The sequence below is a fragment of the Dermacentor silvarum genome, chromosome 8 (genome assembly GCF_013339745.2).
Source record: "Dermacentor silvarum isolate Dsil-2018 chromosome 8, BIME_Dsil_1.4, whole genome shotgun sequence".
Classification (NCBI taxonomy): domain Eukaryota; kingdom Metazoa; phylum Arthropoda; class Arachnida; order Ixodida; family Ixodidae; genus Dermacentor; species Dermacentor silvarum.
Window position 1 is genome coordinate 156455037 of NC_051161.1, and position 20105 is coordinate 156475141.

The 20105-nt window shown below is 45.9% G+C and overlaps 1 protein-coding gene and 1 long non-coding RNA gene across 3 annotated transcripts in view; one reads left to right on the plus strand and one right to left on the minus strand.

The window, feature by feature from the left end:
- LOC125947445 (uncharacterized) overlaps positions 1-16216 on the minus strand; it is a 313443-nt gene extending 297227 nt beyond the window's left edge. Inside the window, exon 1 of the long non-coding RNA XR_007468304.1 lies at positions 16094-16216. This is a non-coding gene — a long non-coding RNA (uncharacterized LOC125947445). The remainder of the gene's footprint in view (positions 1-16093) is intronic.
- LOC125947444 (uncharacterized) overlaps positions 1-16605 on the plus strand; it is a 313859-nt gene extending 297254 nt beyond the window's left edge. Inside the window, exon 2 of one of the 2 annotated variants that reach the window (XM_049672176.1) lies at positions 15869-16605. In XM_049672176.1, the coding sequence (XP_049528133.1) occupies positions 15869-16605 (737 nt within the window). The remainder of the gene's footprint in view (positions 1-15868) is intronic. The other variant, XM_049672177.1, reaches the window with a different exon arrangement.
- The last annotated feature ends 3500 nt before the right edge of the window (positions 16606-20105 follow it).

Consider the following 20105-nt stretch of genomic DNA (forward strand, 5'->3'; position numbering starts at 1 on the left):
CTTCGGTCTGCACGTCACCATCTAGCCACACGTCTCAGCACACCCCCAGTAGCCCGGGACAGTCGGTTGCCTCAGTTGACTTTATTCCGTCTACTGACCTCGTCTCACTCCAACGTACTGACCCATACTGCCGTACGCTGATCGACCGACTTACTGGCTTGGCACGACCCCCCAACAGTCGCTTAATACGACAACTTTCACGTTTTAAGCTTCAAGGTGGAGCGTTATTTCGGTCAATCTACTATCCTTCCGGTAACCGATGGGTGCCAGTAATACCTCGCTCACTTCGACTCCAAGTATTGGAAGCATTTCACGACGACGCGACGGCTGGCCACTTGGGCTTACATAAGACCTACGACCGCATCAAAACGCGTTGTTCCTGACCGGGCCTTTCCACCTCGGACACCAGTCGCCAAATACGTTGGCTCCTGCGCATCATACCAACACAGAAAACGCTCGACATCCCTTCCAGCCGGTCCTCTGCAGCCTCTACCATGCCCGTCCACCCCCTTCGAAATTGTGGGCATAGACTTGTACGGACCCCTCCACTCACGCCCGCTGGTCACCGCTGGATCGTTACCGCAGTGGATCATCTAACGCGGTACGCTGAGACAGCTGCTCTTCGCTCTGGTACTGCCTCCGAAGTCGCCGAGTTTTTTGTGCACAGTATCGTTTTGCGCCACGGCGCACCTCGTGTTCTGCTGAGTGACCATGGCAAGACGTTCCTATCGCATGTCCTTCGTGAAGTCCTCCAGGCCTCTGACACCACCCATAAGACCACATCAGCGTACCATCCGCAAACAAATGGTCTTACAGAGCGTTTTCATCGAACTTTGTCCGACATGATATCAATGTATGTTCAACCCTATCACACCAACTGGGACACCATCCTACCTTTCGTGACGTTTGCGTATAATACTGCCGTTCAACGTACAACCAATTACAGCCCCTTTTTTCCTTGTGTACTGCCGTGCGCCGTCTTTCGTCTTGGACACTACACTCCTTTCAGAACCGGCTGCTCCATGCACGTCTCTTCCTGAACAATATGCTGCTCGCATCGCCCGCTGCCGTGAAATTGCCCGCGCCAACACCGCTACCATTCAGGACAAAAGGAAATTTCGCTATGATGCGACGCGTCGCGTTGCTTCGTTCCACCCAGGTGACGAAGTTCTTTTGTAGACACCTGTTCGCGCACCGGGGCTCTGTGAAAAATTTCTCCACAGATATCTCGGCCCCTACACCGTTTTGCAACGAACTTCGGCCGTTAACTACCGCGTCACTCCTGTCACATCAGCTACTGACCGCCGCCGCCGCACTACGGAAATCTTTCACGTATCTCGCCTGAAACCCTACATTCGCCGTACCTACCCTTTCTAGCTTGCGGTCTTGTTGACCGCTTTCCTGAAGGGAGGGGAAGTTAGTGTGAGCGCATTTTGGGCATATCGTCGTCGTCAACTGTACAGGAAGGCCTCGCGGCCTCCCAACCCATCCCGGGCCTGACAGGCTCGGAACAACACCCCTGCAGACTCTGCAGCACTCTACGGCCTACCACCTCGGCCGATACGTGCCGCCTGAGCCTGCCGGTTTGCCCCGTCCAGCCATGGTGACGACTCCACACTACCCCTCTTTCTCTCCCACTTACCCCTCCCTGTTGGCGCTGAGCCGTGCTCCCTCAAGGGCTGCAGAAGATAGCGTCAACCTTTCCCTTTCCTCACGAACCACTTACTACTACTCAACTGTACATACGACTCATCATCTTTTGTCTCGCGCGGTGCTTCGTCTCTGCTTCGGGCGGCTGCTCGGAAATAAAGGCATCGCATCGGTCGACGTCTCACAATATGTATTCCATAACAAAATGAGGAAGTACACGTAAGCCTAACCAAGTTGAATGTGTGAAATCTGTTCTGCTGAAGCACGCAAAGTAGAGAAATGTTCAAGAAAGCGAAGAAATCTTATCCTCCCGACTGCTGCACGAAGCTACGCAGGAAGCCCATGTAGGTTCCTCGGAAAGAAAGCTTAGCAGGAGAACAAAAAAAAATCGCAGCATATCCACGGGGTGAATGATGGGTGGGCGAAGCTCCGGAGGGAATCATCGGTAAACCGTGAATCTTCCGTGTAATTCGCCCAGTCGATCATCATGTAAAGACGTGAGAAACACTGTGTATATATACAAAATCAACTTTAATTTGTTCGGTTGAGGGCTTCATCCATGAAATCTGCACTCTCAAGTTGCTGCCGCGTAATCGCACTGGTGATTGCGTTGGCCCAGACCGACCCCCTTCACAAAGGCGAGTAGCGAGATTCGTCGTACCGATCGTCGCGGAGTGTGCCCCGATCACGTCTTGTACACTCTTCTCACAGCGTCTTACACCAGCTTCTTACACGGTCCGTAACGCGCTAGCACAAACGCGTTAGAAACGCGTAGTCTTTCGTTAATGTTGGGTATTTATTGTCATCGTGGTGCGTGTGTCCATGTGCGCTTCGTGGCGTAGTTTTTGTAGAAGGGGGAACTGGCATTTTGCGCACTCTCGCAAGCACATCATGTCCAGGTAATGTGATGTATACGGATAGATAAAACGGCGGAGGGAACAACATCGATATTAAATCTTTGTAAAGATTTTTGCGTGACACAGTAAAGAAATAATCTTTAGAAAATCGAACAGTCAGAAAAGAAATAGAAAAATAAACCTCACGCATAAATCCCCATAAACAAGGTCTAGAAATTAAATCTGAGGACACCACCAATTCTGGTAGGACATGAACCAGGTTAACCTGCATGAGAGCTCGTAATACCGGATGAGAGCTATCCCGAAAAAAGAAAAAGCGCGAGACTAACTGTCGCACATATGAATGCACCAAGCCTAACCCTCCAGCACTCACTGGTCGAAAAATGTTGTCGCGTCTCATAGGTTCAAAACTGGAAGACCATATAAACGTTGAAAAAATCCTATGAAAACGTTGAATGTAAAGCCTTGCGCAGTGAAGAACCTGAAAGACATAGAAAACTTTAGTTGCCAAAAACATGTTGCAGGCTTCTGCTCTTCCAAATATTGATAGACGGTGCGGGACAAAGGTATTTGTGTAGCGCTGGAGGGCTGGAACGCGCTCTCTCCAGTAGTGTGCACTGTTATTGTAAATAGTTCCTGTAAATACAACATTTCATTCATTGTAATAAATACCATGTTCAAAAAAAACTTTTTTTTTATAAAAACACACTGAAACATTACCCGTTAAAACATGGCTGCATAAAAAGAATATTTTTGTTTCGTCTGTTAACTGTCGCCTATGTGACGTGCCTGAAACCATTGAACACTGTTTTATTGTTTGTAAAGATGCCATTTTATTTTGGGATGTTATCCATAGAAATTTGCAAAAATATTTTGATCTAAATTCTCACAGTATCCGATATCTTGTTGCATCGTATGAAGATGTTCCATTCGACATGTTTTTACTGATCGGCCTTCATAGCCTATGGAAATCTCGTATGCAAGACCGAAATGCAGAAAAAACAATTTCCTCGAGATCACATTTCGTTCAGATGATCATACACTTAAAGGACATTTACGACCAAGAAGAATGTCAGCCGGCTTGGTATCCACTTTTGATTAGGTGTTTAACTTCCCCTTACAAGTTTTTGCTGTGAAGGACGGTGTTGCTGTGTGTGACGTTATCTTCATATGGACTGCTCGTTGACGTTTGACTAGTTATGTCCACCTAGTGCTCATATTATTGTAAATTGTTCCTGTAAATACAACATTTCATTCATTGTAATAAATACCATGTTCAAAAATAAAAGCGCTTCGTGGCGTAGTGGCTAGCGCCGCGCGTTCGGAAGCGAGGGGTCCCTGGTTCGATTCCGCGCTACGGACACAACTTTCGTAATTTTTTTTTTCATAAAACTAGACGTGGCTACCTACTACGACGACGACGACTACTACTACTACTACTACTACTACATACTACAGAGGAGGGACAGACCCCACACCCTAAGGAGCTTCGCCCCTAAAAATCGTCCTGGTCTCTTTCATTTCACTAACCTTACGAAACACACGTCTTCTCGTGATCGCACACCTAAGATGATGGCTTTTGTCACCGCGATAGCCGCTCTACCGACACTCCAGGGCTGCCATATTGTCGCAAATTGTCGCAGAAACGAGACAGCTGCGTTCAATGCGAACGAATTTGCGGCTACACATGCTTTAGGAACGATAGAAACCGTCATGGCGGTGGAGTCTTTATACTTGTTGACACTTTGCTATCTTGTTCCGCCCTCGATATCGGCAGCGGAAATTGCGAGGATATATGGTGTAAGATTCGATTACCAAACGGGAAAACATTATCAGTATGTTCATTTTATAGGGCTCCTTCAAGTTCTCTTACTGTCTTGTCTGATTTTTCAAAGACAATAGAAACGGTCAATACAGATTACCTTGTCATTGGCGGGGACTTTAACATTCCAGAGCTTTCTTGGAATAAGCAAACTTCAAATATTAGGGCTACGTCTACAGTGGCAAAGGAATTGTTGACGATACTAAGCAGTTTTTCCTTAACCCAGGTTGTAACAGAAGGTACGAGACAAAATAACGTCTTAGACCTAATTTTAACTAATCAGCCAAATTGTGTTAGGACAGTTTTGGTGGTGCCAGGTATTAGCGACCATAAAGCTGTGGTTTGTGAAATGAATCTGACGTATGAAAAGACGCAAAGCTCGACAGCCAGAAGGATGTATAATTACAGCCAAGCCAACGTGAATGAAATAGGACTTGCATTACAGGAATTCCTTCCGGAATTCGAAATACTTTCTGAGACAGTCGGCGTTCATGAGTTATGGGTCCTTTTTAAAACAAGAATGCTTGAGATACAAGAAAAATATGTGCCGTCGTGGGTGCAGACGAAACAGCGTACTAAATCTAAGCCATGGTTTAATGGTGAGCTACGACGCCTTACTAGTAAAAGGAATAGGATATACAGGAAATATAAAAGAAACTCCATTTCCAGAACTTGCGATCAACTTGCGACTATAACCAAAATCATGCAAACAAAAATCCGCCAGACAAAAAAAGAATTCTTTGACGCTTTACCTTCTAGGCTTCAAACAACGAAAAAGCTGTTCTGGAACCTTGTCAAATGTAATAGAAAAGACAAAGTATGTATTCCATCACTTCAGCATGACGGAGTGGAAATAGAAAATAGCTTAGAAAAAGCCAACTGCTTCAATAAGTTTTTCGCTTCCATTTTCGTGCACAGTGCCTCGAGCGCAATTCCGCATCCGTCTGCTAATGAGGTTATTGAAAACATGGATGATATAGTTATTGATGAAGGTGGAATACGGTCTCTTCTTGAACGTTTAGATTCCAGCAAAGCCGGGGGGCCGGATGGATTGACGGGCGCTTTTCTCAAATTGTGTGCGTCGTTCATCCCACCCTTTCTAAAGGTACTGTACTCGAAGTCATTGAGCACCGGGGTCCTACCACACGAATGGAAGATGGCGTGCGTTGTGCCAGTGTATAAATCGGGGCCTCGCGAGCTAGTCAACAATTACAGACCGATATCTCTAACAAGTATTGTCTGCAAGGTATTAGAGCACGTCTTGTGCAGTCACATAATGGCACACATTACCAATCATAACCTCCTAAATCCAAAACAGCATGGTTTCAGGCAAGGGCTTTCCTGTACAACTCAATTAACAGAATTCGTTCATGAAGTTTGTGGTGCACTGGATGCTCGTTCTTGTGTTGATTCGGTGTTTGTAGATTTTAGAAAAGCTTTCGACCTGGTGGATCACACATTACTTGTATGCAAACTACGTTGGTTTAATATCAATGAACAAGTAATTGCATGGATTCAGGAATACCTTTCTTTGCGGTTTCAGCATGTATTGGTAAATGGCGCGAAATCTAGTGCGGCCCGCGTAACGTCTGGCGTCCCCCAGGGCTCGGTATTGGGCCCATTACTTTTCTTAATATTTATAAATGATCTTCCCAACACTATTGTTTCTTCGGTAAGATTGTTTGCTGATGATCTGATAATATATAGAGAAATTACAAGCATTGCCGATACTGTTATTTTGCAAAATGATTTAGTTAAAATACAAAACTGGTGCAGAGAGTCACACATGCAAATAAACACACAGAAAACTGTCCACATGCGCTTTACTAAAAAGTGTATGCCAGAAGCAGTATATTATCTATCCGGTTACCCATTGCAGACTGTTTCCGAGTACAAGTACTTGGGTGTATTTCTCACACCGTCCATATGTTGGCACAGGCACGTTGATTTCATTACAGCAAAGGCATGCAAAGTGTTAGGATTTCTACGGCGTAATACGAAACTCTTTCCCCAGCAGGCTCGTGATCTTCTGTACAAAAGCTATATTAGACCAATTTTAGAATATGGATGCACCGTATGGGACCCTCCTACGCGTACCGACCGAGATAAACTTGAGAGAGTTCAGAATATAGCAGCACGGTATGTAATGGGCAACTATGAGAGAAACTTTAGCGTTACTACTGCAAAACAAACATTAAAATGGGACACTTTAGAAAAAAGAAGGCAGACATTACGCTTGAAACTTTTTCACAATATATTTTATGGCCAAATCGGAATAGACCGCAATAAATATATTCTACCGCCACATTATATATCCAGACGAACAGATCACGAGCTCAAGGTTAGGGAATACAGTTGTAGAACTAAGCTTTTCAAGAGCACTTTTTTCCCCAAAACCATTTTAGAATGGAATCGACTGCCTGCTGCCGTGGTTGGTATACTTAATAATGAACTTTTTGCAAATGCTCTTTGAAATTTTGTTCATTATTTTACAGTATATAGTTAATGTATAGTTTGCTATCATTACATAGTGCTTTATTATTTAGCTGTATGATGCCCTTTCTTGCCTTTTTTGTATTGTATAGTATAGTGCTGTTTGTTGTATGCCATAAACTGTTTACATTGTTGTATGTAACCCCCCCACTGTAATGCCTAAATAAAGGCGCTGTGGGTATGAGAGTAAATAAATAAATAAATAAATAAATAAATAAAGTCAAGGTTCTTGTTCTCTTCTTTTTATTGCTTTTTTACCGCGCACGCCTTTGGAGCCCGCCGTCTTATTCTTTCTCGTCTTGTCCGCTCCCACGAGTTTCAATGCAAATGCTATCGTTTTGCGCCCAGATAGGCACCCAGGAAGGTTTCATGGAAATCTTAATTGAGGTGCTAGCGCTTACGGGAGCTGCAAGTGATGTCGTTCAGCCAGCAAGCTATGCTATATGGGATATCGGAATAGGGCAGTCTGTCGTTCGCATAGCGACAGAATGTGAGAACCGTTGCTCATTTGCTAATACAGCTGAACTTGCAAACAGCACTGCAGCCAGGACAGGGACTGCGGATTCTGCGAAAGTAACAAATGGTTTTAATTTTAGTGCGCGACCCAACAACGAGGGCCACTGTGCTTCGAAGATGCGGGCGGTTTCCACTGAGCAGCATGCCGAATCAGCTGCCAGAAGCAGACTCCTTTTCAGTCGTGTAACAGTCGCTGCCTCGAATAGTTTGGTGATCACGTGACCAAGCCACAGCTTGTTGGACTGCGGTTGGTGATTTGAAACCGTCAATGGTACGTTTGAACGCAGTAGGTGCGAATACAGAAGTGCGTACATCTCACGTATCGTAAACATAGCGTTCTTCACATCAGATCAAATCAAATCAGTTTATTATTATTATTAGATCGTAGGTTAATTACAGCATATAAAATATACAGACGAGGGTCCCAAAGTGCAAGACTGCAACGGGACCCTCGGTTAAGATTACGTAACAGATATATCAAATAAGAAATGCCAGTAAGCGTAACGGAATAGAAAACATAAAAACGCATGAAAGGGGAATAAACGAGGAAATTAAACAAATACTGTATATAAAAACACAAATCTAGCACAGCTAAACAAGCACGAACATCAAAAATTGAACAGAAAGACAATGAACTTTATCGAGGTCCTGACGGACTAGCCGGCGGAGACCCGTTGGGGACCCAGCTCGCTGCTTGCTGCTTCCATGTCGGAATCGGGTGACCAAGCCTCTCCGCTCTTTCACGGGCACTGTGGACGGCCGTGGACTGGATGTTGAGATCGGTACTTGAGATGGCCTCGTCCCAGTCCTGTTCGCTGGTGAGTGACGTATCCCGTAACGCAGGACACTGCCAGACCATATGAGCTAGAATGCTAAACTCCTCCCACAATCTGGGCACTCTGGAACTCGTCTGAAGCATCCTAAGCGTGATCGCTTGAGATCTACTTAGTGTTAGGTGTGGAGGCAGGAAGCACCCGCGTTCCTCTTTATATAGTGGGAGACGATCTCGTGGAATGTTAATAAGGGGTCGCAAATATTCTTTTGACAAATTCTTGAATAAAATAAAGGGTCTTTGGATCTTAGAGACATGGGTAAATGATTCCATAATGCGATCGCACAGAAGGATAATGATTTACGGTGATTAGTAGAGACATCAGGTAGCAAAACTTATTGTTAGCAGCAAACCTGGTACAGTAAAACTCAGAATCACTGAAATTGATAGAAAGTTTAGTTATTTGTTTAAACACCAACAACAATAAACTAAGCCGACACAAGTTATAATAGTTAAGATGTCGCAGCGAAGAAGAGCAGTGGCGCAGCCGTCGCGATGACAGTGAAAAGTAATCCGAATTACTCGATTTCGTGCATGCTAAATGGGTGAAAGATGATACCGCTATGTATTTACCCATGACATGATGCCATAACTGATATGAGTATGAATGAAAGCAAAGACAAAGAAGGGTCGGTTGAGAAAAATATAAGCCTGCTTTGGGCAATGCACGAACGCCGAATACTGCTGTGTTTTCTAATTTGAGCAATATTGTTAACAAAGTTAAGCTTAAATCGAGGTGAACGCCAGGAAATGATATACTATCCCTGAGACTAGTGAAATGCGAGTCACTTGTGATGACTGGTAATCAGGTTAACTTACATTGAGGTGATTTAAAAACCAGAAATTTAGGTATATTTGTGTTAATAAACAAGTAATTTTCGTGACAGCATTTCGGCACACTAAAAGAAAAGCATCTAATTTGGTAGTGACAGCGTTAATGCATGTTTCAGCAAAGGAAATAGTCGCATCGTCGGCATATAAAAAGCAGTCAGCCATATGTATACTGTCAGGGAGTTCACTGATGCAAAGTAAATGAAGTAATGGACCAAGTAATGAACCTTGAGGCACCCCTTGGTTAATTGATTTAGTAGCGGAGAAAGAGCCTGAAATGTATACTGTGTACTTTCTGCTAGCACGTCACGTTTTAAGAACTTGAAGGCTGGACCCGAAATACCGTATGCTTCGAGTTTGTTACCCAAGACGAGATGATTTATGGCGTCAAATGCTTTTCTGAAGTCCAAAAAACGGAGCCAACTACGCATCCTGAATCAATATAACCAGTTAGGGAAAGCAGGGCAAGATCTGTGGAACTCCCTCTCGAAAACCAGATTGGCATGGCTTCATCAGTAAATGACATTTTTGCAGGTATTTGTTTACGCACATTGTGATTAATTTTCCGATAACTTTCCTAAGGGAAGAAAGAATACAGATGCGATTGTAGTTGAAAAGTGACCCTTTTTATATACCGGAAGAACGTTTGCTGCTTTTCCCGAATTACGGAAAATGCCATCCTTGAACGCAAGATTTGTAATTACAGAAAGTGGTTTACAGAACGTGGAAAGTGGAAATGACCGCAGGACTTGACAGGTGCTGAACCGCACACGTGCCTTGAGGACATCTTAATTAAGAGCCTGCCTTGAGCGTTCGGACTTGATTTTGAAAAAGACAGAAGACACATACGGTGCCTCCTTTTATTACAAGTCAGATGGACGCGACAAAAAGCCGGTTGCGCTCAAACCCATAGCACTCATGGATGCTGCTAGTGCTTGTTCAGTAAGCGCGCCCTGAACAAAAAAACGTTCTTCTGACATTCGTATACCTAGAAGATCCAAAACACTTCGAACAAAAGTATGGCAGTTGTTCTTCAATATGTCGTACTTTCGCAAAGACGTCAACTGCGCCATCGTATTGACGACTTGAGTGGGGGTAATCTCACACATGCCAACGAAGACCTGAAAAACGCGAACAATTAAATGCGTTATTCAAAATGACGTTTGTATTTCTAGGAATAACACAAGCTACTGCTTTCATATAGCGCGCAATATGTAGTGAAAGAAAATGTTTTATTTCATCAAATGTGCGCTAATTATTTTGTACCTCTTAAAGGCGATTTTGTTCGCCGTAATTCTGTAACCTTACAAAAATGCCTATCAACATTATTTAGAATTCCTACCAACTTTCTATATACTTTACTGACAATCCATTTACATTTACATTACGTTCATACAGCGTGAAAATCGTTCCTTACTTTCGCGTAAAAAATATTTTAAATGCACCGTTAACATACTTCCTTCTTTTGTGTAAAGAACATTAGCTTATACACCGTTAAAACACTACCTACTTATTTTTGTATACTACCTACTTATTTTTGTATAAAGAATATTTTAAACACACCATTAACATGCGTTCTTCTAACTTTTGTCTAAATAACTTGTCTAGTACTCCGTCAAAGACATCTATCTTCAGTACGTCAACAGCTCGTGGTGTTTGCCCCCCCCCCCCCCCCCCAAAAAAAAAAAAAAAAAAGTTTAGAATGTGAGGTAACTTGAGAGCATTTTATAAATTTCTCTAACACGCATTAATGTTGACATATAACACACTCAGGAATCAAGCACTTTGTTCTAGATCAAAGTTTCAATCCAAATCAGTAGCGAATTGTTCACGGAGTGCCACTAAAATGCTTAAAGAAATACGTTAGTAAACTATTATTAAACTAAACAAAATTATTTGAAGGCTCGACTTGACTGAGTGAGCCTGCGCTGACGTCAGCACAGTTCAAGGAAATTGCCTTGCGCTGCACCAACTGAACGGTGTGATGATTGATAGCGGAGTACTATGCAGGACGCGCACCAGTTGCACAGCTTTATTCCGGCCTTCTAGGCCCGATTAACTCTTTCCCTACCTTGGGGAAAAGAGGTGTTTTTTCTGTAGAAACTACTGTACTCAATATTTATTGTAATGCATAAACAGAAAGCAAAATAAATGCACTTTTCACGCATAAAATTTTATTAACGGCATGTATGTCCTAAAAAGATCTAGATTGTTAAAATCAAGATTGTGAGATAATATTGAGCAAAGTTCGTAAAGACACGCTTGCATCTACTAAGAAAAAATGTTACGAAAATTATGAGACATAAAAAATATATTGCCTTCTAGTAGGCGCTAACTTCGAAAAAAATCTAAATTTTTCATTGAACAGGTATTTCGCTACAAAACTTTAACTGCAAGCACTACCGTTGGGCAAGTCGGGCTGCGGCCGCCGATGTTCCGGGCTGGTTTGCGTCGTCGTCACTTTCCGAAAAGTCCGACGAAAAGTCAGCGTCCTCTGACTCACTGCTATTCGATGTATCGATAAGATTAGCTGCAGAGGCAGCGGAATTGCGATATCTGCGATCTCCGAAGCGCGCGCGCCGTTTCCGGAGCCGGACATTTTCGCATTCTCCTTTGACGATCGCGTAACTTCTGAGCGCGTTTAAAAATCCCGCCTCGATAAAGCTAACTGCTTCGAAAACTAAAATATAGTTCTCCTCCTTCACGTCCGATAGTGCAAGTATGTCCGTGAGCGGCGCGGAAGGTCTCGAAAGCTGCGTTTCAAACCATCGATAGAGGGCTGACCATTCCCAATGGACGTGGTACGGAAAGAGTTAACGCTCGAGCCGCACCGCCGCCTGCCACACGCGTGCGCAAAACAGCGCATTTCGGCACACCGGTGCACAAATTTCGGTTTACACTGGGCTCGCACATGCTGTGTAAAGCGAAATTTGTGCACCAGGGGCGCCATAACGTAAAATGATTCCAAACTGTTTTGATTCCAAGCTCCTGACGTCAAATTTACGTAACCACCGGCGCAAGCATCGGGCGATGACCCGCAGAGTTGTCTGAACAACCCAATCAAACACTCTCCTCGTTTAAAGGAGATCGCCTTTGTTCGCTTTCAAGACCAATAACATTGTCTACACTCAGCGGTTTTTCTTATCTAATTGGCTGACAAGACGCGAGGAGCACGCTCTAGTGGACAGGGTTTCGATGGGGCCGAGCCAGCACAGTGAAAATAGATAACCGCATGAAGAGGGTGGTGCCGGCTTCTCCGATTGGTCCGCTTCGCCTTACTTAGCTTTCGGTGGCCCGGTCGAAAATCGCGGCGGCGTGCAACGGGAGGATAAGAATGCCGCTAAAACGGACCCTCAGCAAGGAAGAGTTGGCAGAGCGATGTCGTATGCATGCCGAAAGGGCTCGATAACGTTTTACTGCCACGCAAAAAGGTTTATCATGCGCAAATAAATACATGCTCACCACCCGGTGCAAGTAGCGAGGGCATGAGCGATCGGCGGGGAGCAATCTTCTATTTCTTTCGGAACGGGGCAGTCTGTGGCTATTCAGAAATTTTTTTAGTTTTGTTCGGCATATCAATGCATTTTTTTCGCGTCCACGTCACTTTGACGTCGTGAGTTTCCGCGGTTTTGTGAGGTTGCGTGACAGACAGGCGAAGTGGGCGTAGCCAGAAAACATTGGACCAGTAGCAGACAGCTAATAGTGAAAAGGCGTCGAATCAGGAATGATTATTTTTTCTTTTGCGCGGTTTAATCGTGCATAATCAGTGTGTACACGTTATATCAGATGGGGAGCTATCGCGGTTTTCGTGACGTCGCGTGACAGACAGGCGAAGTTGGGAGTGACCCGAAAATGTTTTGACCAATGGTGGTGGGCTGATTGCAGAATTGGAATCAAAACAGTTTGGAATCATTTTAAGTTATAGCGCCCCAGTGTGGCGTATTGTGGAATTTTTCGCCCTACCGCATGCGTGCGGCAGGCGGGCGGTGTGGCGTGCGGCTCGCGCGGCCTATGCCACGCGCCGCTATTTAAAGGCCGCCAACTGGCTTTGTAACGAGGCTAATCACGGGCGGCCTGCACGAACCTTTAATAACGAAAATAATAAAAAAAATTCTTAAATGCTCCCTAGACAACTCCTAGTCCGCACTAGAACGCGTTCTTTGTATCTCTTCTCTGATGGAGAATCTTTGTGCTTTTCCTGCTCAGAAACCAATAAACCTTGAATATGTTGCGGACTTTGTACCCTTACTGCACCTGTATTAACACTTGCCTAGAACGGTAATTATTTAGTTACGTAGCATTATTGACTTGCTTAGTCGCACGTGACAACGCACCCTCGCCTCTCGCAACGTCATGTAAAACTCGTGCGACAATGCGAAAAGCAGGCAAACAACCTGTTCTTATGTATAGGTGAAACAAACGCAAATCAAAACTGTGAAGTCAGCCAGTTGTATCCCTTTCTGTGAATGTTTGCATCCATCAAGTATAACGGCTCTTGCATGTCCACAGCGAATCAAGTGTGCAGAAATATGCATGGCTAACATGTTTCTAATAAGTTTGTGATCGCATTTCTTAATGCGTAAACTCATATACCGATATCTTCTGTCATTACTACCTCTATAAGTAGTGAATTACCTGCTTCTTGTAAGAACATTTAACCCTGGGACCTTAAAAGCACTTTTTGAATTTTAAGTATATATCCACAATATTCAGTTTATTCAAAAGGGCCACAAACAGCTTTCTTTGCAATGAAACACTCAATTATTGCAATTTTTACCTACAAACAGGGAAGAAAAAGAGATCTGTCGGCAACAAAATTACCTTTCAATTTATTCCAGGCATAGTAAGTACTCTGCCACGTATCATGGTTCTACAGATGTGTAAATGTAAAAAGACATGAATGCTCACATTGCATCATGCACACAGCAGAAAGAAACCCTTCCTTAACCCCTTCTCGCAGATATGAGTGGGTGGCAAGCAGCACAAACTTTATTAAAGGGCATTGTGTAATACCGTTTACGTAAGAATGAAGGGACTCCCTACCAGCAAAACATTGTGAAGAGAGCCTCCTTTACAGAAGAGACTGCTTTGCCCGATGTGTGAGGAAATAATAAAATAGTAGTGGAGGGGTTATGGCGTCTCGCCGCTAAGAACGAAGTCGCAAGATGTAATCCGGCCTGGCCGCCACTGGCCACATTTTAGTAGGGACAAACTGCAAAAGCACCCGTCTAGTGTTCATTGAGAGCACATCAAAGAACTCCAGGTTGTCAAAGTTCATCCAGATTCCGTTACTATGGCGTGCCATATAATGAGATCGTGGTTCTGCCCCACAATTTGAATTAATTTTCACTCAAGAATAAGACGAGCTGCTTTGCTTCGGCAAGATCCCAAACAATTTGTCAGGGTATTTGAGAATTTCTATTATTTATTTATTTATTTGTTTATTTAAAATAACCTAAGGACCCTGTACACAGGGTTTTACATGAGGGGTGGGCGGAAAAAGTTACTTGATGCTAACAAAGAATGACTCAATGGCGGCTTTGAACTGAGCAGGATTGACGTGAAGGGCGATGTTTGAGGGAATGATTGTTCCAGTCGATGGCTGTCTTGACAAAGAACGACTCAAGGTGCGTGACGGTGCGGCAATCTGGGGGGGTATGCAGGTTTAACATGGCTGATGCGTTGAGAGATGCGATGAGCTGAATTGACGGGAGAACCTTGAGGCAAAACATAACAGAATGGGTGATACAGTGAAAAAGCCTTGCGATTTTGTGGCGAACTTTAAGACTAGCGTCGAGGTTTCGGCGAGCCAACTCTTCACGGAGGTAATCCACTGTAAAGCCTGCGAGATCCGCCGGCGTCGCGTCACTCCAATTCACGAGCGGCATGGCGGTTGACAAAGCAGCACAAGAGTCACGAGAAACGATAAGGCGAGTAGGGCGAACCGTTTGGGCACTGCAGGCAAGCTACTTCATCGGGCGGGCAGGCGTCAACACGACGGTCGGCGAAACTCAAAGGGCGAAGGCGCGAAATGGCTAGGACGAAGCGGGCGAGAGGCTGCGTCGGGCGGCCGGAGCTGAACAAAGGAAGGAGCGTTGGCTGGCGACCACGGTATGCTGGCGACTCACTTCACGAGGCGGGCGAGAGGCAATGTTTCAGGCATGGTTCGGGGTCGACTGCGCCATTTGTGAGGGGTGGCGAGGGCCGGCTGCTGGCCGAAACGTAATTAAGGCTCGAGAACCATTAATAACGCACTTTATTAGAAGGCATGGCGCCTCCAAGAACGCGACTAGACGCGACGAAAGTCAACGCGCGCACTCCACTCTCGCGCACACTTCTCACACTAGGCTTGGCCGGCTTGGCTTCAGGGCTGGCTGTGTGCTGAGGCTGGTAGGTAGCGCTACTAGTCAGACCGCTTACAGAACATTCCACATCTCTTAGAAATCTTCGAACAGTAAGAGAAACCCGGAGCTTTTCACTTTTTAAACTGACACGAGCAGACTACATACAACCATTCTAATACGGGCTTTATTTTTGCGCGCCGTCTGCCACCTGTAGCAGACGATGCGGGCTGCGCAACCGCTATACTGACCGCAGCGCCAATTATGCGTCATGACGCGGAGAAGCCGTGAACTACGCTCCAGACGCGCCGGTCGGCGCACCTACCGTACCATTGGCGTTTGGCCTGGTTCGGCGAACGCTTCTGGCGTGCGCGCGGGACGCGGCCGTAGCCTAGGTGTGCCACGACTCCTGCGCGCTGCCGTCATTAGGTCAGGTTCTGCTCGCGTTGCACCATGGCCACATTCAACATCTTGCAAGATGACCTGGTGAAGTGCCCGTACAACCCATTACACAAAGTCAAGAGAGGTCGGCTGAACATACACATGACCAAGTGCCGCAGGGAACACCCTCGGTACCGACTTAAGCCTTGCCCTTTCACCAAGGATCACATGGCGCCCGCGAACGCTGAAGACTACCAGAGGCACCTCGCCACCTGCCCGGATCGCTCATCCACATTCTGCACAGCGACCAGGAACGATCCAGACCCAGCCTTTGACATTCCTGCGCCGGGACGGGCAAAGCCATTTGTACCGGAACCAGAAGAACAGTGGGACGTGGGGCCCAGCAGCAGAGGTCGACCAGTCGACCCTTTCCAGCCGGTTGTGCCGCCCATTTTCCGCACAGCACAGGGAATGACCACTGAGCGGCGACGGTACTACCAGTCACTGAGGGCGAGCGGCCCTCCGGTGGTATACGTGCCTGGGCAGTATCCGGAAATGGAAGTGGCCCCCATGCCGAAGTACTACGTACCGGGCTTCGAAACGGGGGACCGAGACAGCGAACAAGGTGAATGTGCACGCAATCTGGCACATGTACTCCTGGACGACGAACCCGGGGCCGTTCAGCCGCCAACCAAGCAGGCCATGCAGCACCGCGCCGTCCAGCCTCAGACTGTCCAGGCCAGCCGGCATCGAGCAGTCCAGTTCTGGGCCCCGCAGGTTCAGGATAACCCGCCTGCGCCGGGTTCCACCGTCGACATGGACGCGCTTGCCAGGAGGATGATGGGGCTCGGCCGTGACCTACCTCAGCCAAAATACAACTGAGCCCTGCAAAAGGCGGTTGCATTTCACTTTTTTTTTTCATTTGGTTTTATTTTGACCTTTTCAACTAGACACTTGGGCCGTTACTTTCTTGTTACCTGGTTTTATTGTTTGGTGGCATGTAAAAAGTGTGTGTCATCGACATAAAAGCTTCAATAAAGTGGTGTTTCTATCCAGAAATTGTTCAAATTGTTCTCATTGCGTACTATGTCTAATTTGAGAGAAAACTCCATTACGTCCCCACTCCATTCTGGATAGTTGAGATCCCCGTAATTCCACTCCTTCCAACTTCTTGGAATGACCATTTCCACTCCCGGAATGGCTGAGCTGGTCCATTCCATTTCTCCAATTCCAGTAAATGAAAAGCTTTCTTTTACTTGCACGTGTGTGCCTAGTAACGTAACAAATGAAAAAAAAAATGTTTAAATGGATACCGAACAAAAATATGGAAAAAAAAAACACCACATATCCACGGGGTGAATGATGATGAGTGGGCGAAGCTCCGGAGGGAATCATCGGTAAACCGTGAATCTTCCGTGTAATTCGCCCAGTCTCGCCGCACTAAATCGAACGATTGACTTCCACCAATGACACGCGCCATATGTGACGTCATTGCTATTTTATAACAGCGCCCTTCATTATAATGGCACCATCTCCCGCTTAAGGGGACGCTAGCACAAACGCGTTAGAAACGTGCAGTACTCTCTAAGTAAGGGGGAGAGGCCACAGCGTCTTACGCAGCCGTTTACACATGCCGGAACGTGCACCGCGTTTGCCGACGCCATCACATGACTGCTGAGAGAGTATAACCCCCGTATTCATAAACGCTCCTCGACTTGAACTTGACTTGCCACCGCCTTCAACGCGTTTCGAACGCGCTGCCCAAGGCGGTGGCAAGTCAAGTTCAAGTCGAGGAGCGTTTATGAATACGGGGGTGTGGAGAGGCCACAGCGTCTTACACCAGCTTCTTACACGGGCCGTAACGCGCTAGCACAAACGCGTTAGAAACGCGCAGTCTTTCGTAATGTTGGGTATTTATTGCCATCGTGGTGCGTTTGTCCATGTGCGCTTCGTGGCGTAGTGGTTAGCGCCGCGCGTTCGGAAGCGAGGGGTCCCTGGTTCGATTCCGCGCTACGGACAGAACTTTCGGACTTTTTTTTCTCATAAAAGTAGACGTGGCTACCTACTACGACGACGACTACTATTACGACGACGACCTCTACTACTACTACTACTACTACATACTACAGAGGAGGGACAGACCCACACCCTAAGGAGCTTCGCCCCTAAAAGGGAAGCATCGAAATTCCACCCGGTAGACGCGACTGTTCCTATAGCAGTGTATATTCACATTTCCACATCTTTGGTGGCTTGTGAGCGAGCGGCGGCTCACGCCGGCCAGCGCGGGGCTGCGCGCCGACCACCGTGACGTCATGTGTACCGGCTTGCAGCAGCAGCAGCGGCATGCGTTGTTGTAACAAGGCGTTGAAGTTGTTTCGAAATTATTCGCGTTTAATTTTCTGAACAGTGTACAGAAACAAAGCTGCGATTTGCACGTTGTGTCGACAATATACACACGCCGATACAGGAAGTCGACCCTGGCGCAATAGCGAGCGTATACGCATAGAACGCCGGTGGCGTCCGTTCGGCGTCTGCTCCAGTCCACCTTGCGCCAGCGCTTTGGTACGTCCACTGCGGGCGCTATATGAAGTTCCTCGGGGCCCAGAAAGTCACGCTTTGATGCGCCCATGTTGGCTGCGATGGGTGCGCAGCGCGAATCCATATCCTTCGAAGTTTCAGCCTGCCGGAGAGGTATGACACGGCTTGTCTCGCCCGGCGATACTTTTCTCACAGCCTTGCGCGCAGCAGCGTTGAGGCATTATCCTGCGTTGTGCCGGGTGCTTCACTGATCACATTAAGTTCTACGCTTGTGAAATCTGATGAAACAGCGGAGCTCTGCAAACGTGTGTGTACAGCGTAGTGGTTTGACGCTCGCCTAATTGGAGCGTGAGTACCCGGGTTCAAATGCCGTCTCGCCAAGAAATCTTAAATTGTTTTTTTTTTCTTCTTCTTTATCTCTCTTTCTTCTGTCTTTCTCTGTGTGTGTGTGTCTCTCTTTCCCTCTCTCTCGCTCATTTTCTCTTTCTCTCGCCCATATCAAATTGTGTTACAATCGTCGGTAGAATGCAACCATGTGGTTCCCAAGATGCACGTTCTGCAAGCGTGGGTGTATAGCGCAGAGAATAATATCCTTGCCGGGCGAATCAAGGGATTTTCCGTATGATGCTGTAATGATCCTCGGCCTCGATACACAGTTTGTGGAAAACTAGAACGCAGTTCAATAATGCTAATATCTGCACGCGATCCCTTCATTGAAACTGTAATACGGTTCAGGAATGCCCATCGGGCACTCCCTAAACAGCCAACATGGATTGAAATGCTGGACGAATTTGCAGCGTTGAAAAAAATTTAATATGTCGTGCCAGCTAGTAAGCTCGTATTTTGCTCACACGTTTTACCTTTTGTGATTTTTTTTTTTTTTTTGGTTACAATGTCAAAGTCGGCAATAAAGAAGAAAAAAAATAGCGCAGCTAGTAGTTGCGTGTAAAATGACACGATATCAATAATAAAATAAATGACGTTCGCTTGCAGACGTGGGTACCCGGGTTCGAATCCTGCCTCGCCAAGAAAGTTAATTTTGTTTTATTTATTGCTTTCTCTCTCTGCACCTCCTCTCCTACTATGATTTCCTTTCACTCCCTCCCAGCTCGGCGATGCTGCGCACGATAACAAGACCAACCTGCGAGGCCTTGCAGCTCCGCTGTAAAAGCAGCACACTGCACAAACGGAGACGTAGAATACTCGGGCGCAAGCTCCGCTTGCGAAAACAAGTACGCGGCCGCGAGCTACTGCGCACTTGACACGTCGTTTGCTGCCGGTCTGCGTAGTCCATGCGGGGCCCGTTATACCGGCGCTTCGATGTATATACGCGTCTTTCGCGAGGATACAGAAATCTGCTCATTCGCTAGCGTTGTATCGCTGAAGCCCTTCAAAGAAAGGGTGTCAGCCTCAGAACGTCGGCAATAGTGAGTACCGCTCGTTTGGCAAAGGGAGTAGTGCCGCAATTACTGTCATAGTAAGTTGCGCGCACATAAATTGCACTTACCCAAAATTGCACGGAAACTTACGCCAACTCTATCGCCAACTTGTCAAGAATAAGTGAATGGGCGCACACTTGAAGATATGTGCACTATATATATATATATATATATATATATATATATATATATATATATATATATATATATATATATATATATATATATATATATAGGCGCAATACATGACGGACTACATCGATAGCGCACTAATGGTCGAAGCTGAATGTTATTTAACTCTAGCAAGAATACATATTTGCTACAAAACATTACAATGTTCACAACAGCTACGTTTCAATCATTGTGCGCAGCAAGAACAAATCTATCGGAACTGAGCACACCCGA